The sequence below is a fragment of the Eleutherodactylus coqui genome, chromosome 1, assembly GCF_035609145.1.
Source record: "Eleutherodactylus coqui strain aEleCoq1 chromosome 1, aEleCoq1.hap1, whole genome shotgun sequence".
Lineage (NCBI taxonomy): Eukaryota > Metazoa > Chordata > Amphibia > Anura > Eleutherodactylidae > Eleutherodactylus > Eleutherodactylus coqui.
This window is the reverse complement of record NC_089837.1, coordinates 272,034,851-272,060,407: the sequence shown is the minus strand read 5'-3', so window position 1 is coordinate 272,060,407 and position 25,557 is coordinate 272,034,851. Positions and strand designations below refer to the sequence as shown.

General features: G+C 46.2%; 1 protein-coding gene across 1 annotated transcript in view; it reads left to right on the top strand.

Annotated features, from left to right (window-relative positions):
- The window catches only part of ANKS1A (ankyrin repeat and sterile alpha motif domain containing 1A), a 357,683-nt gene that overhangs the window by 233,290 nt on the left and 98,836 nt on the right, over positions 1-25,557 (top strand). Inside the window, exons 8-13 of the mRNA XM_066582735.1 lie at positions 1,309-1,484; positions 1,580-1,666; positions 6,259-6,346; positions 14,907-14,950; positions 15,051-15,171; positions 15,711-16,075. Of these exons, the coding sequence (XP_066438832.1) occupies positions 1,309-1,484; positions 1,580-1,666; positions 6,259-6,346; positions 14,907-14,950; positions 15,051-15,171; positions 15,711-16,075 (881 nt within the window). The remainder of the gene's footprint in view (positions 1-1,308; positions 1,485-1,579; positions 1,667-6,258; positions 6,347-14,906; positions 14,951-15,050; positions 15,172-15,710; positions 16,076-25,557) is intronic.

The following is a 25,557-nucleotide window of genomic DNA, read 5'->3' as shown; positions in this document are numbered from 1 at the left end:
TTGCTGTTTTATGCTTTGGATAACGGCGATCACGTGACCAATAACCGCGTACTGCGGCCCCTTGTGAGATCTCCACAATCTCTCTACATTAAGTAGCCAGGTGCTGGGGGAGATTTTAAATTACTGTGGCAATCTGTGGGTTTTGCGGAATCACAAACCCATGGTAAGGTCCGTGGATAAATCGGAGGGCTTTAGGTACGTAATTTCATTTCCCCTCATGGATATGATCTGGATATGACTTTTTTTTTTAACTTTTACATGATCGCTGTTATTTATTGGATAACAGCGATCATGTGACCAGGAACCGCATACAGCTCGGCTATCCATAGTAGCGGGGAGTTTTTAAATTTCTTGCGCCTCCCGGCCCTCTGTGTGTGACGTTATGACGTCTGGCGCGCAGACACTGGCGTCAGGTGCTACAGGACAAGAACGCCATGGGCCATCGCGGAGTACAGGGTGAGTATTTTCGGCTCCCCTTACGGATCCGATCTATTGACTTCAATACGATCACTGGTATCTGGTGGACACAGGCAATTGCGTAAATCAAAAATCATGTGAAAAAGTAAGCATATGTGAACTGAGCTTACTGATATCAATGGGTTCTATTCACCGTATATTACACTCGTAATAAGTGGCACAGTTATGCTGTGTGAACGAGCTCTTATAGTTCGATGAGAATGGTCCAACCAAATCCTGTTCTAATACATGTATCGTATTATTCTAAAAAATACTTCAAGTATATCAGCCTCTAAATAGCGAGCCATGTGTTATGTACAACTTTGCAGTTACTGAAATATGTGCCAAATAGCAGAGTGAGTTTGATTCCACAACATAGAAAAAAAATGGCACAACCTTAATATACTCCACTATACTATACTTTGAATGGGCAAAGAGATGCAACAAATCCACTGTGTTTCAGTCATAACTATAGCTTTTTTTGTAGAATTGTCGCCATTATGATTAGTTGTAGAGGGGTTACGATGAAGCATACATTGTAACATTTGTCATATTCATTTATGCTTGAGCCTCTTAAATGAAAGCTAATTTTTTATTATTGCTCCCAAAAAGCCGTGTAACCAGCCACCATCAAATATATGTTAAAGGAATTGTCCAGTACTTTACTATCCTGAGGATAGTATATGGATAGTAAAGTCTCAAATTACTCTAAGTAGATTAAAGATTGCACATAAGTTAATATATAGCACATAACCAATGTTGCATGTTTTCTGTACCTGGTTAAATGTATGGAAACTTTATTCTTAAACTGGTGCAACTTTGTATTATAAACTAAACTTTCTGCTATTTTAGGTGTTATGCAAAGAGCATTGCTGGATTTGCATTTGGATTTAGACTGTATATCCCAGTCGGAATCTCCTTATGAAGCTCTGTACAATACTTCATCTTGTCATTCTTTGGATAGCATTTGTAGTGGGCGCTCCTCTGACAGGGATTCCTTGTGCCGTGAAAATGCAAAAACGCAACATGTAAGTGGTGGAGTACTTTTGTCTGTTACTTATATCCATTTGTTTCAAGTGAGCTTTTTGGTTGTATTTTATTTATTTTTTTATTCTTTTTACAGAAGGAAAGGCCACCACCACCTGCTAAACCTCCACCAGAAGATGAAGAAGACTTAGAGAGGAAAGAGAGTGTAGGTGCTGTTCGAGAAGTATGTTGGCTTTTATATAAAGTTAAATTGTAGTAATTTATGGCCTTAACGTATTCCTTAGGCAGAACTCTATAGAGGCTCATACACACAGCATTTTAGCTCTCAGCTGAGGTTTCCGGCAGTAGGTTATGTTTGGATTCCTGAAAACTGTATTCAGATGTTTCCCATACCAAAAACATTCACTTCAATGAGGCAAACAAAAGTCAAAGGTGCAAGCTCTGTACTTTGTTTGAACTTATTTTCACAAAGTTTGCAGCTTTTTTGGACGACTTTTGCCTTGTTAAAATGAATGATTTGCTGTGGGCTGTGTTTAAATACGGTTTTCAGATATTTAGATTTGAACCCATGCCAGAAAGCTCAATGGAAAGCTGAAACACTGTGGGTGGAGCCTTATGTACCCTACTAAGGCCCCCTGCACACGGGCGGAAATTCCCGAAGAATTTCCGCCGGTGCCCGCCTGCTTAGGATTGCATTGCGAAATCCTATGCAGACGGCCGCAATTTGTCCGTATGAAAATACACGCGGAAAGCAAATCACGGCCTGTTCTATTTCTGTGCGGGTCTCGCAGAGGCCTGCACAGAAATACAGTGATGACGGGCGGGCTCTGCTTTGTGCATGCGCCGGCTGGCCGGTAGCCGGCGCATAGCAGTAGATGGAAGATGCTGGGAGCGGGTGAGACGCGCAGGTATCTGCAGCGGCACGGGTCCACATCCCGCTGCGAAAATTCTTACAGCGGGATCCGACCTGGCTGTCTGCAGGCGGCCTAACACTGGGGTTTTACATGCAGTTTTCCTGTTTTAAAAATGTAACTTAAATGGACTGTAATCAAACTGAAACATTGCCTTTTTCTTAACAAAAAAAACCAAAACCATTGAGATCAATGGAGAAAAAAGGGTTTTCTTTTATGGGGCGAGCTGTACTTTGTAATTGTACCATATGGTGATTCATAAGACTTCTTTCTATTCCATTTTTGTGAGCTGAGATATGCAAATTCTTTCGGCAGTGTTTTTTTAATAAGTTTTCTAATGCGGTTCACTGTGTGGATTAAATATGCTTTTTATGTGGTTTGTTACAAATGTGGCGATAGCAGTTTTGAAGTTTGTGGGGGTTTTTTGTTTTCTTTTCACAAAATTCTAGGGGAGAGGTGGAGTTCTGCCTTTTTTTTCCAACATAATGTTCACATTTTTATTTAGCTTTTTACTTTTATCCCACTAGAGGACTCTACTTCCATTAGGAATGATAGCTCATATAATACACCGCAGTGTATTGCATGGGCCTACTAGACTCTGGCCATTGTCAAGCCTTCAGGTGCCATAACAACCTATTGGCACCCCGCAATCACATCCCTCTGTCAGCCTCTTACATGCTGCTGACACATTGCATGTGTGCCAGTTGATTGTTTAAACAGCTGGGGGGTGGTATTGTATCTTGACGCCACCGGAAGTCCTGCTGGAGCCAAGATAGAGGGTGTTCGACAGGGGGTTGACTCCCCCCTGTTTCTGATTGGCTGCAGGCCATTGTCCCCTTTCTCGGGCTCACAGGTCCTGCTTTTGTGGCCCTGCAGTAACTGTAGCCGTTCTCCCAGCAGCCCCGCGGTCACTGTCCCAGGTGCCCCTTTTTGGCCTTCACTGCTTTAGGTGCTGGCCCCGTTGTCACCTCCCCTGCCGTGTAGTAGAGCGCTGTGACTCTCCCTGCTAAACCCTTCCTCACCGTGACACCTCCTGGCTCACAGCTCCAAGCCACGTTGTCAGTGTACCAGAGCTGCTGTAACACTGCAACTGCTAAGGTTAGTATACATACTGCCGCCGCTTTGCAGCGCTCACTGATCCGTGCCTCTGACGTCCCGACCGCCGGCGCTCCGTGGCACAGCAGCACTGTGAAGTGCCGACCGCCCCCGCTTAGCGCTGCGGACCTCGCCGATGAGAGTCGCTGGTCTCTGCTCCCTGGTACAGCTGTGCTGTGAACTGCAGACTGGCCGCTCTCACCTTCCTCCACGGCCTCGTCTGTTGCCCAGCTGCACTCATAAGCCCCGAGCACCGCCTCTCACCTTCGCTACAGGACCTGTGAGGGCGAGGACGGGAAGACTGGCGGCAACCCCCTGTCAAACTGCTTGTATCTTGGCTCCACCAGTACTTCCGGTGGCGTCAAGATACAATAATACCCAGCTAGGGTCAGAGGTTTCTGCACTCTCATCCGTTAGAGCTGGAGCCCGGCTGTTAGACAGCTGAGCCCCTGGTCCTTTTGGCATGGGACATCCATGCCATCCTTCTTCTGAGGTACCATTCGTCTGAATAAGGCCTCTTAGTGAATAAATAAAATTTCAAAATAATAAATAAAAAGGCATTAACCCTTTTCAATCCAATTTTGGATTCAGAGTTTCCTAGGGGGCTTTCTCTTTCTGCCATTATACAGTGGCGCCATCTGCTGGCTACATCCAGTACTGCGGGATGGGACATGCTGGAGAGGCCCCCAAAAACAGAGCGGCCAATAATATACAGTAAGAATACGCTGCCAGACATCTTCCGACATCGGAGCTATACAGCCTTCAATCAGAATGTCTTTAGACGTCAGACAGTGGATTGAAAAGAGTTAAAGGAGCACTAAACCTAGAAATGATTGATAAAAGTAAATAAGAAAGTTTCCCTCACTACTTGTCAATCTGCCTTACCTTTTTGATGATCCCGAGACAGAGAACAGAGGGGTTAATACCCTGCTGATCTGTTTGTTAAATGTATGTTTGTTAAAAGTCTGACAGCCAGCAGAGGGACTGGGGCACAATCTTCTTGTCCTATGTAATTCAGCACACAGGACAGTGAGAAAGAGAAGTAGGGACATGGCTGAGCTAAACGCCAGTCATCCCAAGAGTGTTTCACTTTTGCTTTCGCACAGGAGAGATAGTCTTGCATTGAATGAAAGCTGAGCGTTCCACCACTTTGATCACAATTATCTAACGACCACTTGTCTATCCATGTGTGCTGTGTGACATACATGCAAAGCCTAATAGCACCTGTGATGTCATTTACCTGCACTTAGCTCTGCCCCTGATCACATGACGGCGATGCCCTCACAGATCCCTTATTTTCCTTGTGCACTAAATGAGGGCTTATGAGCGGACTACATTCCCCGCAAACCCTTGCAGCCTCATTTGTTATGGATACAGCATTACTCAGTCTGGAAGTTTGTACCTGGTTGTTGCACACCTGTGTGGAGTCTCCAATAAATGACACCTCACAAATTTACACATACATAGCTTGTGTGCTGCCAGGAGTTGTGATGCTTCAGTCATGTGCTTAGTCACATGGTCTCTGAGCTGATTGAGGGATTATATCCCCTACAAACCTCCGTGGCTTCAGTTGGTTTAGATAGAGCAGTACTCAGGATGACAGTTTGTATGTTATGAGACAGCTGGACACCTGTGTGGAGACTCCAATAAATAACACCTCACAAATGTATACATACATAACTGGCGGTTCATATTGACCAACAACATTGAAGCATAGTCCTTCACCACTATCTTCACAGTCTCCTGCACGTGATATCATATCTTAAGTGCTAATGCCGCCAACACCAGTCCAGCCCTCTTCTAATCGTGAACTGTTTTGCAGTGTTGAAACGAACAGTCGCTGTCATGCAAACATGTCACCACAAAGGGTTCAACGCCACTGTGAAGCTAATGCAGCTTACTTGACACAGCAACAAGCCACAATTTCACCTCAGCCACCAGCTGAAGTTTGTAAATCTCGTGCAGCAGATATGCGATAGCAACGAGCAACATGTCTGCTCAGCGAGCTGCTGAAGTTCGTAAATCATGTGCAGACCATATGAGAAAACAATGTAGCAGAGCTGTGTGTGTGGGATGTGCATGTAGCTAAGCGGTGTCTTTGTGCCACCAGAAACACTGGTACTATAATTTCCTAATAATTGCTAGTAGTTTTATAACTGTCACTGAAGAGAAACTTTTTGGGCATACTCATCATTGTATTCTGAGCATTCTCAGAGTGTGGAAAACATAGAAGCAAGGACTGGGGAGAGGCGGAATACAGCCAGTGTAGAGTTGAATTGATAGAGCGGACAGCAGTCATTGTCCAGTACTACATTCCTGCTTTCCATGTTCTCTACACTGCAAGCATGCTCGGAATGTATTGTCCATAGAAACCAATCACAGAGCAGGTTTCATTTTAAGAGCAGAATAATACAGACTGAAAGCTGAGCTGTGATTGGCTGCTCTGGTCAAGAAAAACAGTTTTTCTTTGGCAGTTGTCATAAATCTGCCCCATCCACAGCAAGACACGGAATGTGAAATATCAACGTTCTGTAACCTGTAGGCTGAATAATAAGTGTAGCATACACAAGCTGAAGTGGATCAGATAACTGGATCATTCAAAGCAGAGGTCAGTGATATCGTGATAAATGTCTCAAAATGAAAAAAACTTAAGAGGGCTTCTTTAACTCACTAACAGGCTAACCGTTTTCTTGTTGTTTCAGGATCTGACACCATCTATGTCTATCTTATATCTCTGTGCATTAGCAGTATGTTTAGTGCAACGTACTTGGGCAGTAACACAGATATAACTCTATTTTTTTTCCTGAAGGTCCATAGCAATATACAAATTAGTCGGGAGGAGGAGAATCCCTATGAGCTACTGCTTACAGCTGAGACCAAAAGGCTAGATGAGCAAGGTAAAAGCAGTTCAATGCTAAAGGATAATGAGAGATGTATCAAAATCAGTGCAAAAGTAGTATGAAGTAGTTGGTCTTGGCAATCTAATAAATTGCACTGCTCATTTTTCAGAGGTTTCTCACCTGATTGCTTGCTATGAGTAACTTCTTCCCTTTTCCTCTGCATCTGTTTCGATGCATCTTGTATAACCACTTTTTATGGACACTACTTTTTAATATTTTTTTTCTTCTGTTACTTCTTGGTAGCTAAACTGTATTCTTTAGTTACACTAGTCTGTCATCCCTAGAATTGCCTCTCATGGCAGGGCTTTCAAGAGGCATTTTCCAACAGGATATTGGTCGGCCGCTCAAAGCAAGGGTGTCACAGGAATTCCTCCACAACATTGCCACACTTCTGTGGCCTGCCTGGTTGCCAGATTTATGGCCAATAGAACATGTATGGGACCATCTGGGGCTCCAACTTTGACAGCCCATGAGTTTGCACGATCTATAGGATCAGTTACAGCAAATGTGTTTTCCCCTCGTCATCCTGACAGCATACACCTGGAGGTTGTCCGCTGGACACCTGTTGGGACAGGAAGCGGAAAAACACAAAAGGTAACTCCCACCACAGGCTCACCAGTGTCTTCCTGTCCCTACAGGACAGTCCAAGCGGATCCTCCAAGTGTATGCTGGAGGAGAACGAAGAAAAGAAGACTCCCATGCAGCCTGTCCGCCCCTGGGGGGACGACTCTCTGGTCGGGCTGACAGGGCTTGCGCGGGTGAGACCCTACGAGGGAACCCTCACTCGCAGGATCTACCCAGCACCTTCCCCTTGTGGGAAAATCCTCCTCCCAGCGCGCTGCCCAGATGGTAGCTGGCTGGCGGAACGTCCCTGGTACCTGGAGGGCTTGGAGCAGAGGCCCGGCGACTCCAGCGGGGATCCAGCAGCCCATCGGGGCAGAGGTATGCGCTCCGATGCGGCGGATCGCGGTGACAGCAGGGGCTCGGGCGCGGGTCCGGCAGGCGTGCGCGCAGCTGTGGAGCAGCGGCTCCATGTGTGTCCTCCTCGGTCGGCGTCCCTGGTGTGTGCGGCATATCCCCCGGCCGCGTCACATGGGGGGCAGTGCCTCGCTCAAGGGGGCGTGTCGGCGCCAAAATTTGAAATTTAAAGAGCTGGATTCCCCTGTATGTCTCCTGTCTGCACCTTACTAAGATGTCAGTCAGAGAAGACACTGAAAGCAGCCTGCTGGTGAGTGGACCTCTTTATGGGTCTTGTACCGGGGGGGGGGGGGGGAGGAGAGACTAATATATCATGGTGCTGGAAGTTCCTTTGCTGTCTCCGTTTTCTTAGGACAGAGATGCGCAAAAGTCTGGAGAGGCTAAAAAAACGCATTCGCAAATGTCCGGTCTGCTTGCGGCGGCTAGAAGAGGGCCACACCAAGCCATTGTGTGCGGGAATGTACAGCCAAAGTGGTCCGTGAAGAGGGCTCCTCTGCCATGACGGACATCCGGTCCGTGATTCGCGAGGAAATCAAAGCCTCTCTCTCCTCTCTTTCTCTTCCGCCCCCCCATGAAAAGGGCGAGGCGGACGCACACGGAAGGGTCTGAGTCTGAGGAAGGACTCCTGGAAGATTCTCCCTTAGAATCCACGCCACCAATGGAAGATATGAAAAAATACTTCTTCTCATCGGCGGATCTGGGTCAACTGTTAAACGCAGTTCGACGCACCATGCAGGTGGAGGAAGAGGTGCCGCAGCAGCCATCATTCCAAGATAGTCTGTTCCGGGGGCTCCAACCTCAACCATAACCGTCATTCCTGGTTAATGACATTTTGAAACAATTGATCCTGACAGAATGGAAGCTGGTGTTAGAAATGGTGGCGGCACTAAGGACTAGCAAGGTGTTGATCGTCCAGTACCTCTATGATTTCCTGATCATAGCAGGATCAGTTTTAGAACTCCGGTTCCATGTCGATCTCCCTCTCCGTCTGTTCGAATCGCTGGGCTGGATCATCAACACCGTTAAATTTAGTCTCCTGCCTGAACAAAAGAAAAAATTCCTGGGAGTTATTCTGGATTCACACCGCCAGTGTTCATTCCTCCCCTTAGAGAGGCAGAAGGCGATTCTGGATGAGTGTCTGGCACTTTCTCGCGCCACCAGAGTCTCCCTTAGGAGAGGCATGAGGGTCCTCTGCCTCATGACTTCCTGCATCAGGGTAGTCCCTTAGGCCCAATTACACTGTAGAACCCTCCAGGACTTCATCCTGAGTAGCTGGGATAAGTCACCTGCTTCCCTGGATCAGCTAGTCGTCCTTACCCACAAGATAAAGTCCTCCTTGGAGTGGTGGATGTCCATGACCAACCTCGCCAGGGCCACGGTTTGGTACCCTGCATCCCCAGTATCCATTTTTACCAACGCGAGTGCAACTGGCTGGGGGGCCCACTTAGGCCGTCATTACGTCCAAGGGGGCTGGAACCAGGAGGAAGCTACTCAGTCCTCCAACTTTAAACAACTTTGCACTGTCTGGAAGGTCGTCCGTGGCTTCGAGACAGAGGTCAGGGGTAGACACATTAAGATCTTTTCAGATAATGTAACAGCTGTATCCCTCATTCGCCACCAGGGATCCACACGGAACCCCCGACTCCAAGACCTGGCGGCGAAAGTTCTCGAGTGGATAGAGCAGCGGAAACCTTCCGTCACAGCGTTCCACGTAAGGGGCCCAGAGAATTCCATGGCAGATCATCTCAGCCGCAGGAAGATAGATCCGGGGGAGTGGACTCTACATCCACACGCATTTCAGTTAATCGTAGAAAGATGGGGGACACCGCAGGTGGACTTGTTCGCCTCACGGGAGAACACCAAGTGTCCCCGTTTTTTTTTCTCCAGGGGAGCGGACGGGGCTCCCTGGGAATAGACGCGCTGTCCCAGTCCTGGGATTGGGACCTTGCATACGCCTTCCCACCCATCCCCCTGATCCATCTGGTCCTAAGGAAAATTCAGGGGTCCCCAGGCTCCGTTATCCTGGTAGCTCCATTCTGGCCCAGGAGACCCTGGTTCCCGCTCCTGGGCGCTCTCTCGACACAGGACCCTCTACATCTTCCGCAGAGAGACGACCTCCTTCAGCAGGGTCCTCTGATATGCCCAGAGGTCTGAAAGTTCAGGCTGACGACCTGGAAGCTGAGCTGGTAAAATACCTGAGCCAGGGCCTATCAGAGAAGGTAACAACTACCTAGGGTTTGGGATACCTTTTCTAAGTGGTTGGGGCACAGTATCCATGACCTCCAACAGCCTAACATTAGCAAGATATTGGAGTTCCTGCAGGACGGATTAGATGTGGGGCTAAGACCTAGTACCCTTAAGGTCCAGGTGGCCGCTCTTGGAGCCTTCTTTGACTCCCCCTTGAGCGATCATAGGTTAATTAGGAAATATCTTAAAGGGGCAGTCAGACTCCACCCCTTTGTAAGGGAAACCATGCCTCCCTGGGACCTGAACCTAGTTTTACAGGCCCTCTGCGCACACCCCTTTGAGCCCCTGGAAGATCTATCAGTTAAGATCCTCTCCTATAAGGTAGCTTTTCTAGTCGCCATCACATCCGCTAGACGGATTGGGGAGATCCAATCCCTCTCTATTAGGACTCCGTATATGACCATCTTCCCGGATAAAATAGAGTTTAGACCTGACACTTTTTTCCAACCTAAAGTCCTCACAGACTTTCACAGAGAACAGCGCATAGTCCTTCCCTCCTTCTGCCAGGAACCCCGTAACACCACGGAATAGAGGTTCCATAATCTAGATGTTAGACGAGCAATCCTGAAGTATTTGGAGGTCACGCATTCCTTCAGGAAGTCTAACAACCTTTTTATTCAATTTCAGGGTCCACGCAGAGGAGGGGCCGCTACTAAAGACTCCTTAGCGCGTTGGGTCAGGAGGGCCATAGAAGATGCATACAGATCCCAGGGGATCCCACTCCCGGGCAACGTTAGAGCCCATTTCACTAGGGCGGTCGCCTGTTCCTGGGCAGAGAGAGCCCAGGCGACAACCGGCCAGATCTGCAGGGCCGCCACATGGTCGAACACAAAACACTATCACCTGGACCTGGGGGCAAGCCGTGATATGGCCTTTGGGTGGAAGGTGCTACAGGCAGTGGTCCCTCCCTAAAAAAGCCTAAGTTGTTGGCACTTCTCCAGGTGTATGCTGTCAGGATGACGAGGGGAAGACAGGAATTAGGTCCTACCTGTTAATTTCCTTTTCTTGAAGTCATCCTGACAGCATAGGGGGTTTTCCCTCCCCTTGAGTTATGTTTACGTGAAGTAACGTATTGTACTATGATTTCTGTATTAAAAAATATTGGTTAAGCAAAGCCGGGTCACTATAGTCATTTGGTACACACTGGTGAGCCGGTGGTGGGAGTTACCTTTTGTGTTTTTCCGCTTCCTGTCCTAACAGGTGTCCAGCGGACAACCTCCAGGTGTATGCTGCCAGGATGACTTCAAGAAAAGGAATTAACAGGTAGGACCTAATTCCTGTCTTAGTTTTGTTTTTTGCTTTTCTCTATACATTGAGTACTGTTTCCCTGAAAATAAGACACGGTCTTATATTAATTTTTGCCCCAAATCAGGCACAGTGTCTTAGTTTTGTATGGTGTCTTATACTCCCTTATCTGTCGATGTCTGGGCTCCCCCGTGCCGGTCACTAGGGCTGCGACAGGCTGCAGTGTAATCTCCGCCTCCAGCAAGCAAGTGCTCTGATTGGCTGAGCAACGACACTCATGATCCAATCGCAGCACTCGATTGCTGGAGGCGGGGTATTTAAAGCACTGTCACCAGGAAGAGAGCGCTATGTTAACGCTGAGGATTACACTGCAGCCTGCCGCAGTGCCGGAGACCAGCGTGAGGGACCCAGATGCTGCCGGCTAGGTGAGTATTGCATTTTTTTTTTCAATCTAGACTGTAGCAGGATTTACAGAATGCAGTGCTCTTCCATTTCCTTTTTTGATGCATAGTACAAGTGTTCTCGGTCTCACAATTAACCTCTTAACGAGCAGAGTGTAGCCTTTTTAGAGCATCCAGTTAGGCTGTTTCTGAAACGCAACCCTTTTACAGTAGCACTTCAGTAGCAGTTAGCAGTGCTATGTGCGCTGCTCTTCTGATGCCTAAGGCTGTTTATAACAGCCTAGGCACCTGGTAGTGACTGGAGATTAATGTCTCTGATCTCTTTAACTCCTTAAATGCAGCTGTCAGTGCTGACACTGGCATCTGGGTGGATTTGAGCCACCTCCGTCACCCTTTTGGCCTCCTGCATGTGATTGCAGGGTGTCATGGCATTTTTCTATGAAAAATGCTTTTATTATGCATACGTAATAACATTATTAAACTATATAAATTAGGTACACGTCATTTTATTCCGCATGGTAAGAGAGGACACCGGGAGTGGGTGAGCTGCAGGGGTGTGCAGGGGCATGGGTTTGCATCCCGCTGCGAAAATTCGTAGAAACCAATCAAACATTTTACCCACAATAGAAGTAATACTTGCTGGTCTGTAGTTTTCAAGTTCACGTTTTGATTCCTTTTTGAATAATAGCACCACATTGGCAATGTGCCAATCCAATGGAAACCGTGACACTATATAGTCCTTTTGTATATAAGAAACAACGATCTGTCTATCACATAACTTAATTCGCTTAAAACCTGGGGGTGTATGCGATTGTGAAATAGTGATTTGTTTATTTTTATCTTTTTATATATGTTATGCATACTTGTCAAAACATCCAAAACAGTTAAAGGGGTTGTCCCGCGGCAGCAAGTGGGGTTATACAATTATGTATGGCCATATTAATGCACTTTGTAATATACATCGTGCATTAAATATGAGCCATACAGAAGTTATACACTTACCTCCTCCGGTGCTGGCGTCCCCGTCTCCATGGCGCTTCTCCTTCCATTAGATGTGCTTGCGCTGTCCTGTCTTCTGCTCTGTTGAATGGGGCCGCTCTGGCGTGCTCGCGCCGGAGAGCTGGTCTGCTCATGGTCATCGTAGCTCCGCCTCCATCACGTGGTGCCGATCAGCCAATGAGGTGGCTGTAATCGGCAGTGGAACGCAAGACAGGAGAAGAAAATCCATGGTGCACCATGGGAGAAGACCCGCGGTGCACAGTGGGAGAAGACCAGCGGCGCCATCTTTAAAAGAAGAAAAGAAGAAATCTTCAAAGCTGCAGAACGGGGATGCAGGTAAACGAAATGTTTTTTTTTTTAAACTTAACAAATGCATTCTTTTTAACAGTGCATAATGCAGGGGTCTATTGAAAAAAAAATTTTTTGATTTCGGCGCGGGACAACCCCTTTAAAAAGGAAACCTGTCACCAGGTTCATGTCACACAGTCAGCATTAACCTGGGACAGATATGCAAAGTGCCCCCATATAAGGTTGCCTGTCCATGAGTGAATTTTCATTGCGTTCCCTGCGCGATAATCCGGCCACGGGGAATGCAGTGAACGCTTTCCATAGCATTGCTATGGAAAGCACTTTCCCTTGTCCACGAGCGGAGAATCATAGCGATTCTCCGCGGTAAGCCTATCTGTCTGATAGGCTCAGTGCGGAGAACCATCAGTTCTCCCCTGCTCCCGGGCGGCGGCTTCCACGGCGTACGTCCTATCGCTACGCCCGTGGACAGGCAGCCTAGGAGTTACAGTATTTTGAAACGCTGCAGTGTTTCAGAATAAACACAGTTTACAATTTATATAGTTGACTTGAGAACGAAGCTGCAGCATTTTGGAATAACACACATGGGGGGGCACTGTGCATAGCTGTCCCAAGCTATGAGTAGCATGAACCGGATGACTGTTTCCATTTAAACAGGTAGACACGTAATGTGTAATAGCTTAGAGTTGGGATGAAAGTTTTTGTGACTGCAGCATTTTGCGAGGGCTCGTGCAGGATGTAATTTCAGAATACTGGCTGTTTATGATAAGGGCAAAGTTTTAAAAGATCACTGTAGTAGAGTACTGCTGCATGTCTACCGGCGTGATTCCACCGATAAATCGCCGGTTGAAGCTTTCCATAGCGTTGCTATGGAAAGCACAGTCGCGGCGTCCACGAGCAGAGAATCCTAGCTATTCTCCGCTCGCGGGATTCCAATCGCCGCATGCTGTGATTTGCCGCGATTCTCCGCGGTGAGCCTATCTGTCAGATAGGCTCAGTGCGGAGAACCGTCAGCTGTCTCTTGCTCCCCAGCGGTGGCAATCTTCCGCGGGATATCGCTACACCTGTGGACAGGCAGCCTACCTTGGTTATACAAACTTAAAAACGTGTACTGAAAAACCAAGTATATTGGCTGTATCAATAATACTTTGGTTTCTTTAGAACGTTTTATAACCTTATGTCAGTTTTATAGTGCCTACCACAAAATCTGCTGCAATCTTAGGCCGCCTGTCCACGGTCGCGATGGAATATTGCTAGTGTTATTCTGCCGCGGGGGAGGAGGGGGAGCACTGTAAGGTCTCTGAGATGATATCTGATTGATGGGCTCACCATGGAGAATTGCGAAAGCGGAGAATCGCTATGATTCCGCTTGTAGATGTCGGGCTGCTCTTTCCATAGTTACCCTATGGAAAGCGTGTCATGTGCGCTCCACATGCGATTTATTTTTGCACTCCTTTGCCTTTAAGGCAATTGGTAGTCAGCAAGCTTTTTCTCCTGTGTGTTTCATAACAAAGACTTTAGCACACTGAAATTACCAGTAGCCCAGAAAACGTAATCGGAAGAGAGTACTGTAGGTTCCTTTTAGTGTTGGAGCACAAATCATGTAGCTCTCAGAGATAGCTCCTGAACTTTTTCTACTTTAGGTTGTTTTTTAGATTTCTTTACCACTTAGTGACCAAGCTTTTTTCAGTTTTTCCTCCCCCCTTCCCTTTTAAAGAATAGTAACTCCTGTATTTATCCATCAACATAACTGTATGAGGGCTTGTTTTTTGCGGGACGAGTTGTATTTTTCAATGCTAGTATTTAATGTACCATATAATGTACTGAAAAACGTTAAAAAAATTCTAAGTGGATAAAAATGGGAAAAAACTAAATTGTCTCTATGGCGCACAAACTGCAACAAAAATGATATGATAACTTTATTCTATGAATCAGTATGATTACTTCGATACCAAACTTATATCGTTTTTTTTTTTTTTTTTTTTTTTTTGCTGTACTATCCATATTGAATGCAGAGATTAGGTTTTCCAGCATTGTTTACTGAGAATACAAGTATTTACTAAAATAGGCAAGTCGGGAAAGCTGACAAGTCCCCTTTAAAAGTGCTAAATGAGTTAGCAAGTGAAATTTTAGAACAGCTTTTACAAGGTCTACAAAATTGGTCAGTACCAATTACAGATTAGTATTCCTCAATCAAAGCCATCCTCACAAAAAAGCGGAAAAAAAACTATTGGTGCTGATAAATAAATTTTTTTTCGTAATTAGAGCTGGATGGAGAAAAGGCCTATTATTTTCTTAAGACAAAACTATATAACTTTCTTTATAACCTTTTATTTTAATATAAAGTACAGTTTGCTAAGTGAAATTTTTATTTTACACAGGATTGTTGCACTTGCATGGAGATGATGGTAACACTCAGCCTCAGGTAAGATTTACATCAATGTTGAGTTTCTAAATTTCTTTATAGTAACTACAGAAAAATCATTAACATCAATGATTACTTTATTCTGTTATATTAACTCTAGGTTCGAACACGACTGGCAACACTGCCACAAGATCCATGCCACTCTTCGAACCGCCGTGGTTCTTCTGATGTATCCAGTGGTCATTCTGAAGGAGAGTCGCATGGTTCTGAAAAGCTAAACAGTAAAAACTCATTATTAAACATATCCTCAAAACGTACTTCTGTTTAGACTTTCTCCATATTTGCTAAATGCCAGAGATCAGGGTTGAACAATAATAGTCACTGTTATACTATTGACACTAGTTCTGCTGCTGACTGTGTTCTAGGAGAATTGGAATTCTAGTTTTAGACAAGTTTTAATCTTTTTGTCAGCTAGACACTCTACTTGTTGGATGATTACCTCTTCCTGGTGTGTACTTTTCCTATAAATCACTAATGTGTAGTGTGTCAGGTACGGTTTCCTTCCTTTTATCTGTCTTTCTTTCCGTTTGCCTTCTAATAATTGATCTGCACATGAAATTCCCTATTGCCTGTGTTCCCCATCCCTTGCACCTCCTGTACCACCCCCAACCTATTTGTGTCTAACCAAATGTACCTCACATTGTAATTGTTATATTGTTTTGCATTTATCCATGCCTGAAAGCACTGCAGAATAAGTTGGCGCTATACAAATAAAGATTATCTTTCTGCCTCACAGTTTTCTGTCTCTGACCTCTTTCAGGTGGGCAGAGAAGGAACAGTTCAGGAGGTTGGAGTTTAGCCTCAGGTGACAGTTCAGATTCCCATATGCTTCAGCACTTTTCTGGACTTCTACATGGTTCTTCTCCAGTTTGTGAAGTACGAGATCCTCTTGTTCCCTGTGAAATTCCCTGCACGGACAGTGGAAGAAACGGTGCTTCCTTGGACATGGAATTGCCTCTTCGCCGTAGTCTGTCAAAATCGGACTCTGACCTGTTAACATGTTCCCCTCCAGCTGCTGGTGATACAGAAGATTGGAACCGCAGCGAGTCTTTCAGCAATTGCGCTGCTGGGGGCAGCAAGAAAAGATTAGAGAAGTCTCCTTCTTTCACATCTGAATGGGATGAGGTCAGTTAGAGCTATGGTCAACAACTTAAATGAAAGGTAAAGGGTGGGTAGTTTATGTAAATAGAGGAGAGTTTCCTTTTTTCTATTTCACGTTGTGCTTTGGAAAGAATATAATATTTATAGTACTAAACTAACAAAAAGAATCCCATTTGGTTTTAGGTCTGAAATTAATTCTGTATCGTTTTATGTATATGTTAGATGGCTCTAAGAATGCTGCTCTTTCAGCAGAACCACAAGGCTGTCACAGAATCTCTATTCAAACATTATGTAAGGACAGTCAGCAACTTGGTTGTGCATTTTCTTTTGTTTTAGTAGGCTGTTTATCTTTGTGATTTAGTGATAGGGCTGTAACAGTCACAGAACTATCTGCTGATCCTTGAGCATGTGGCTGTACACTTATACATAATGATTTCGGCTTGCTTGGAATGTTCTGGGGAATTATCTTAAAGTATCAATGTTTGTCACTGTGTAAATAAAATTCTGAGTTTTATTTACCTGTTGCATTGGGGCAGATTTCTGAAACTATTTTGTCGCACATTGCAACCAACCACAGCCAGTTTTCCTTTTTCAAAAACAGGCCTCCCTCACACAGACATTTTTAACCACGATTCGCAGAGCACTTTTACCACTGCGTTAATCGTGGTATAGCACTCTCATTGTTTTCAATGGTACTGCTCAGACAGCTCCGATTTTCGAGCGGTACACGTTCTATTTCTGTGCGTTTTAGCACTCCTCATCAATGAGAAATGCTAAATGTCAGCATCGGCCATAGCATCGCTGCATCCGAAAATTAAAGTGAAACGCGGCAAAGCACCGCGGTTCGCTTACTGCAACGCCTGTGTGAGGGAGGCCTAAGAAATGAAAGCCGCACTGTAATGACAGCTTTCCTGCTTTCGCACATTAAAAACTTTTTTTTTAAGGAACAACAATTTTTAATCTGTGTCGCCACATTCTAAGATCCATTGCATTTTTATTTCTATGAGAGCTTGTTTTTTGTGAGAAGAGTTGCAGTTTTTATTGGTACAATTTTGGGGTACATATGACTTTTGGATTGCTTTATATTGCGTTTTTCAGGAATTAAACAAAAGCAAAATAGCAATTCTCACATTTTTTTTGAAAATTTATTTGTACAACATTCACCGTGCACGATAAAGATTGTCTGGGTTGTTACAAATGTAACCACCTATTATGTATTGCCTTTTCAAAAAAAATTTGGGGGTATTTTATCCATTTAAAAAAAAAAAAATTGTGAGGAACAATGCATATTTTTTTAAACCAAATTATTTTCTTCTTAAACCCCTTAGCCCCTAAAGGACATAGCCTATTTTGGGGTTAAGGAAGCAACGATTTTTGGCAGATTTTCATCTCCATTTTTCAAAAGCCATAACTTTCTTACTTTTCCGTCGACACGGCCATATAGGGGCTTGTTTTTTGCGTGGGGAACTGTAGTTTATGATGGTGCCATTTTTGGGTACATAGACTATATTGTAAAACCTCTATTATTTTTTTATGATAACAGGGAGGGAAAACGCATCAATTCTGCCATAGATTTTTTAAATTTTTTTTTTTACAGCGTTAATCATGCAGCATAAATGATACCATACATTTTTTGTGCGGGTCGGTACGGTTACAACGATACCAAAATTCTTACTTTTTTTTTTTTTTTTTTTTAGGTTTTTCCACTTTTCTGCAATAAAAACCCCTTTTTTTGGAAATTGTTTTTTTTTTTCTAAATCACAGCATTCAAAGTACTGTAACTTTTTTATTTTTCTATGTATGGAGCTCTGTGAGGGCTTATTTTTTGCGAGACGAGCTGTAGTTTTTATTGGTATCATTTTGGGTTAATATGAGAAAAAGCGTAAAGGGTTTTCTAACATCTTTCTTTTTTGTACATTTTTAGTATGTTTTTTCTACACCATCTATGTCCCTTTTGGGGGACTTAAAGCACAGCACTGATGATCGCTGTGACAAGGCTTATACAGCGATCATAGGCTCTGGCAACACAGGACACAGGTATCTGGCATCCTGTTGCCATGGCAACCAGCCGGGCTCTCTGCGATTATATCGCAAGAGCCCGGCAACTTCACAGAGGGAAACCTCACAGATTGCGGCAGGGAAGGGGTTAACAGCGGGGGCAGATCTCCGATGCACCTCCACTGCGGGATAACGCGAGATCTGTCATGATCTCGCGCTATCCCTATGACGTAAGGGTACGTCATTTTGCGGGAAGTACCCCGCTCCCATGACGTACCCTTACATCATGGGGGAGGGAAGGGGCTAAGGACATGGCCATTTTTCCCCCCATTTTTGTTTTTTTCTCCCCTTTTTTTTAAAAAAAAAAATCTGAAAAACACTCCCCAGAGGGGACAAGAACTTGCGATGCTCTGATTGCTCCTACACCGCGATCTGACAGGCAATCTATCAAGCCATGCGACAGGCATGTTTGTTTGTCTTTTACTTTCCAGTCAGAATCTGTATTAAAAAGAAAGCGCAAAACAAAGAAAACTACAATCCTGCATTTTTTATCGCTGAGCACGTAGCCTAATAGACTGATACTTCCTGATCTATAGAGAAAGCTTTGCAGCAGTTATCTCACTAGCATTACAGGCAGTATTGCACTGAAAGGTAAATGCCAATATATAGATAACACTTCATTGGCTGTTACTTTCTACTCCACGTCCGTGCAAAATGATCCCTGCACAAATCACAGAACATGCCTAGGTCAGTCTTCCATGCAAGTCAGTGGGGCCACTCCCCTCCATTGTGTGAATTGCCTATGATGCTGCTGTAAAGCATATTTCCCCTCGTCATCCTGACAACATACACCTGGAGATTGTCCGCTGGACACCTGTTGGGACAGGAAGCGGAAAATACAAATGACAACTCCCATCACCAGCTCACCAGTGTCTTTCTGTCCCTACAGGACAGTCCTAGCGGAACCTCCAGGAGTAAGCTGGAGGAAAAGAAAAAGGAACTCCAAGGCAACCAGTCCGCCCTAGGGGGGGTTCCCTCTCTGTTGGGCTGGCAGGGTCTGCGCCAGTGAAATCACGTAAGCAGGACCCCTACCCGCAGGATAGCGTGGTCTGCAAAGCGTGCGGTTAGCACCAGATCTCCCTAGCACGTGCCCATTGGGTTTGCTGGCTGGGGGAGGCAGAAAATCCAGTACCTGGCTTTCCTGTCGACAAGGCGCTCGGAGTGTCGACGGCCCAGCATGACATCCAGCAGGTCATACAGCCTTTCTCTGGGGCCGCGGGAGCAGCGTCTGGCTTCAGCGGCAGTGCGGTGAGTAGAACAGAGTATCCGCTGGGTCCGACGCAGCGGAGTGACGTCAGACGTCGCAGCGTCACATGGGGCGGAGCCACACCCGGGGGGCATATCCAGCGTAGGAAGGGGGCCAAATTTGAAAAGTTAAGACAGAATTCCTCTGCTGATGCCTGGGCTGGAGTTTCATGCAGGATGCCAGCCAGGGAAGACACCGAGAGCGGTTTACTTGTAAGTAAACCTCTATTGTGGGATTTTCTGCTGGGGAGCTGTCTAAATGTTGCTGGAATTCTGCCTATCTCCGTTTCTTGTAGGACAAAGATACACAGAAATGCAAAAAAAAAGAACCGCAAATGTTTCATTATTATGTGGCGGTTTGAGGATAATCATGCAAAGCCGCTTTGTGTAGACTGTAAGGCCAAAGTGGTCCGGGAGGAGGGCTCCTCGGCCATGGTGGACATTCGTTCGGTGATCCAAGAGGAAATTGAGGCATCTCTCTACAGTCTTCCTTCTAAAAATGGCAAGGCGGATGCTTATGGAAGATTCAGATTCGGAAGATGGACTCCTGGAAGACTCCCCATCAGAATCTGCGCTACTGACAGAAGACGCTAAGAAGTACTTCTTCTCGTCTGCTGATATGGGCCAATTACTGAGCACAGTTCGGCGCACTATGCAAGTGGAGGAAGAGGCTCCGCAACAGCCCTTGCTCCAGGACAGTTTGTTCTGGGGTCTTCAACCCCAGCCTAAACCTACGTTTCCTGTAAATGACATCTTGAAGCAATTGATTCTATCCGAGTGGAGGCTGGCAGAATATAAATTTTACCTACTAAACAGGGATCGCCTGATTTATTTATTTTTTCTACAGAGGATGTCGATTTCTTGAAGGTTACCCCCAAGGTGTTGCCAGAGTATCCAAGAAAGCGGCTCTACCATTCGAGGAGATCTCGCAGTTGCGGGATCCGTTGAACGCTAAAGTGAATTCCACAATGAAGAAAACCTGAGAAGTCGCTGCCCTTGCTATGAAGACGAACATCACAGCCACATCTGTTGCGAGGTCCATGACTGTCTGGTTCGACCAGCTCCAAGTCTCTGGTAGCCCAAAGGGGTTCCAGGGAAAATATTGCCAGCTGCTTGCCTCTACTCCAGCAAGCGACAGGATGCCTGGCGGATGCCTCAATGGAGTCCATAAGATTTGGAGCCCACTCGGCAGTACTCTCCAACACAGCTAGGAGGGCTGTTTGGGTTAAAGCCTGGACTGGGGACAGTATGTAAAAAAACAGGCTCTGTGCCCTGCCGTTCCAGGGCCACAGCATCTTCGGGCCTTCCCTGGATTTGTTATTGGAGAAGACTTCGGACAAGAGCCACGGGCTTCCTACGGAGAGAACCTTCAGGCACCCTTCTTCCTCCTACCCTCCACCATTCGTTACTTCCAGGTCATACAAAAGGAAAGGGAAGACCGGACGCTGGTCCTACCCCAAGGGCGGAAAGGGTGAGACATCGCCCTCGGGGCCATCTACAGTTATAACCCTACAGGTGGGGGGTAGACTAGCCCAGGTGGGAGAAAGTGAGATCCAGTCCCTGGGCCCTGCGCCTTATCAAGGAAGGCTACAGGATTGAGTTTTCCTCTTCCCCCTCCCCGTAGGTTTGTGGTTACCCCCTACCAGTTCCCCTCACTCTCTCAAGCTCTGCAGTTGGGAGTGCAAGAATTGCTATCCCTAGGGGCCATTGTTCAGGTTCCTGTGAAGGATCGGTTCAGGGGCTGCTACTCCTCCCTGTTTCTTAAGAAAACCAATGGTTCTCACAGGACGATTATTAACTTAAAGTTCCTGAACAAATTAATCTATTACAGGAGGTTTAAGATGGAGTCTATATGATCAGCGATTCCATTAATTGCGTCTGATAGCGTTATGGACACCATTGACCTAAAGGACGCTTACTACCATGTCCCTATTCACCCAGATTTTCAGCAATTCCTACGGTTTGCTCTGGTTGTTGATGGATCGGTCTTACACTTTCAGTTTGTATGTTTGCCGTTCAAGATTTCTTCGGCTCCTCTGGTGTTTTCCAAAATAGTGTTGGAAATGGTAGCCTTCTTGAGGGCCACTAATGAAATTATCATCCCATATTTGGATGACTTCCTGCTGATAGCGGGGTCGGTTTTAGAGCTCCAGGCTCATATTGCTTTCACTCTCCACTTGTTTGAGTCGTTGGGATGGATCGTTAACTAGGATAAATCCAGTCTCCTTCCTGAACACCAGAAGAAATTCTTCGGGGGTAATCCTGAACTCTCACCATCAGTGTTCTTCCCTTCCTTCGGAGAGGCAGAAGGCGGAGTTAGATGCATGTTGGGCACTTTTTCTCTCCTTTAAAGTTTCCATTAGGGAGAGCATGAGGGTCCTTGGCCTCATGACGTCCTGCATTGGAGTAGTTCCATGGGCCCAGCTTCACTGCAGAACTCTTCAGGCATTTATCCTCAGTAATTGGGATAGATCACCACCTTCCCTGGATCAGATAGTTTCTCTTTCTCCTGGGATCAAAAAATCCTTAAAGTGGTGGTTGTCAACGACCAACCTCACCAGATCCACAGTTTGGTACCCTGCATCCCCAACCTCTATCTTCACCTATGCTAGTGCGACTGGCTGGGGGGCCCACTTAGGACATTATTTCATCCAGGGGGTCTGGAACCAAGAGGACCAGTCTTCCAATTTATAAAAAACTTTGTGCTGTCTGGAAGGCTGTTCGTGGCTTGAAGGTAGAAGTCAGGGGTAGACACACAAAAATCTTTTCAGATAATGTGACAACTGTGTCCCTGATTCGTCACGAGGAAGCACCTGGAACCCGCAAATCCAAGTTCCAGCGCCGAACTTCCTCGGCTGGACAGAACAACAGACACTCTCCATCACAGCCTTCCGCAAAAGAATTCCAGAAAACCTTACGGCAGATCTCCTCAGCCGCAGACAGATACACCCGGGGGAATGGACACTTCACTCGCACCAGGGGAGCAGACAGTCGTTCATTGGGAATAAACGCTCGCCTATGCTTTCTCACCCATACCTCTAATCCCGCTGGTCCTGAGAAAGATTCTGGGGTTTCCAGGCTCTGTTATTCTGGCCCTGGTTCCCAAAGACCCTAGTTCCCACTCCTGGCCGCTCTCTCGGCCCAGGACCCTATCTAGTATCTCTAGTACCTCAGAGAGACGACCTCCTGCAGCAAAGTCCTCTAATATGCCCAGAGGTCCAAAAGTTCAGACTGGCAGCCTGGAAACTGAATGGGTAAAATATCTGAAGCAGGGTCTGTCAGGAAGAGAGTAGTGACCACCTTATGTGAGAGTCTTAAAAAATCTACCAAGAAGATTTATGTTAGGATTTGGGATACTTTTTCTAGGTGGCTGGGTCATAGCATCCACGATCTCCGTCAGCCAAACATTAGTCAAATCCTAGATTTTCTGCTGGATGGTTTGGATATGGGACTAAGTCCTAGTACCCTCAAGGTTCAGGTAGCCGCCTTGGGAGCCTTTTATGACTCCCCCCCTCAAGCATAGGTTGATCAAAAAATATCTCAAAGGGGAAGTTAGACTTCACTCCTTCGTTAGGGAAACAGTGCCCCTCTGAGACCTTAATTTAGTATTGCAGGCGCTCTGTGAGCACCCGTTTTAACTCCTGGAGGAGCTCTCAATTAGGATCCTTCCCTATAAAGTGGCCTTCCTGGTCGCCATCACGTCCGCTAGATGGATTGGGGAGATTCAGTCCCTCTCCATTAACACCCCCTATATGACCGGTTTTCCTGACAAAGTAGTGTTCAAATCTTACCCCCTTTTCCAGCCCAAAGTCCTTACGGATTTTCACAGGGAGCAGGTCATAGCCCTTCCCTCTTTCTGCCAGGATCCTCGTAACCTCAAGGAACAGTGGTTCCATAACCTAGACATCAGGCGTGCAGTCTTAACGTATTTGTAGGCCACCAATTCCTTCAGGAAATCTAATCTTTTTATTCAGTTTCAGGAACCGGGCAAAGGAGGGGCCGCTACTAAGGACTCCATAGCACGATGGGCTATCGGGGACGCGTACTGCTCCCAAGGGATTTTCCCCTGGGCATCCTTAAGGCCCACTCCACCAGGGTGGTCGCTTGTTCCTGGGCAGAGAGAGCCCAGGTAACAACTGACCAAATATGTAAGGTTGCCACCTAGTCCAGTACCCACACATTCACCAAGCACTACTGCCTGGACTTTGAAGCCGGCCGGGATATGGCCTTCGGGCGTGAAGTACTACAGGTGGTAGTCACCCCTCCTTAAAAAAGCCTGCATGTTGTCGGCATTCTCCAGGTGTATGCTGTCAGAATGACAAGGGGAAGACCGGAATTAAGTCCTACTTGTTAATTCCCTTTTTTGATGTCATCCTGACAGCATAGGGGGTTTTCCCTCCCCTCTGGGTAATTATGTTCATGTGAAGTAACGTACTGTGAGTTATGATTTCTGTATTGAAGAATTATTTGTTGAGCAAGAGCCGGGTCACTGTAGTCATTTGGTACACACTGGGAAGCTGGTGATGGGAGTTGCCTTTTTGTATTTTCTGCTTCCTGTCTCAACAGGTGTCCAGCGGACAACCTCCAGGTGTATGTTGTCAGGATGACATCAAGAAAGGGAATTGACAGATATGACTTAATTCCTGTCTTCTAGCTCGTGTCATTGGGGGACACAGCCTAGACCGTGGGTATAGCTACTGCCAATAGGAGGTGACACTAAGCAAAAAAGAGTTTTAGCTCCTCCTGCTAGTTATACCCCCTCCTGCCAGCACTAGGATATTCAGTTTTTAGCTTAATGTCATAGGAGGCAGACTGTCAGACTATATTTTATTTTTCTGAAAGACCATGGAGGCAGGACTCTCCCTGTTAATCCGCCGAGCAAGACAAACAGAAGTGAGCTAACCTCACAGAAGGAAAGCAGGCACATTCAGGCCTTAATCTAAATATGACCCGCCAGCCATAGAAATAAAATAAAATAAATCTTGGTATTTGTATAGCGTCAACTTATTTCGCAATGCTTTCAGGTAATAATTACTTATTACCCCCCACCAAGTTGGGTTCTCATTTTACCGACCTCGGAAGGATGGAAGGCTGAGTCAACCTTGAGCCGGCTACCTGACGCACGCGGGGATCGAACTTGCAACCTTCAGGTAGTAGCGAGAGCTTATACTCTGCGCCACACGAGGCTCTACATAGAACCCCCCTTTCTTCTTTCAGTCCGGCATCCCCTCCCTTCTTAAAGGCAGGCGATGGTGGGGAAAGAAAGCTCTGCTGGAACAGGGGAGCTCTCCTACCTCGGTCAAGAGGTAAGTATGTGGTTTTATTTTATTCCTCCTCCACTATGCAGGTGCTAACTATCTTAATGTGTGTATGTCGCTTGTGGGGTGACAGGTAGTGGTTTATGGTGCCTTTGGCAATCTGTACTGCGTTGTTCCTGCGCCTGTCCTTTTTTCTGGGACCAGGCCTGTACTCCAGTTGGGGCTTTCTTTCCCTCACCCCTGGTAACGCGGGGTCGCGGATTGGGCCACTCTCTTTATTTTGAGTCCGAGTCCAGGTTCCTTCCTTCTCAGCGCTTCATGGATTTTTACTCCAACCTATTCATTGTCTCTAAAAAGAATGGAACTGTCAGACCGGTCTAGATCTAAAGAGGTTGAATCGCTACGTGAAGTTGCGTCGCTTCCGCATGGAATCTCTACGAGCAGTCATACTGCGTCCATGGAACCGGGGGAATTCCTCTCGTCGATGGACATCAAGGACGTGTACCTTTATGTCCTCATCTGCCCTGCGCAGATGTCCTTCGGTTTACTATTCAAGCCAACTACTACCAGTTCACGGCGCTGCAATTCGGCTTGGCGACTGCTCCCAGAGTCTTTACAAAGATCCTGGCTGCAGTAATGGCTCTCCTCCATTCCAGGGACTTAGTCGCCATCCCATACTTGGACAACATCATGATAAAGGCCCTGACTCGGCGAGCCAACCTGGAGAGTCTACACAACATGATGGACACATTAGCCAGGTATGGGTGGATCATCAACCACAATAAGTTGTCGCTCACCTCGTCACAATTCATAGAATTTCTAATTTTCTGCTTTGACACAGCTCAGAACCGGATTCTGCTCCCGAACGAAGCAGCACAATCTCCAGAGACGGGTCCGCTCCTTGCGAACTCCGCGCCTGGTGACTATCCGGCACAGTATGAAAGT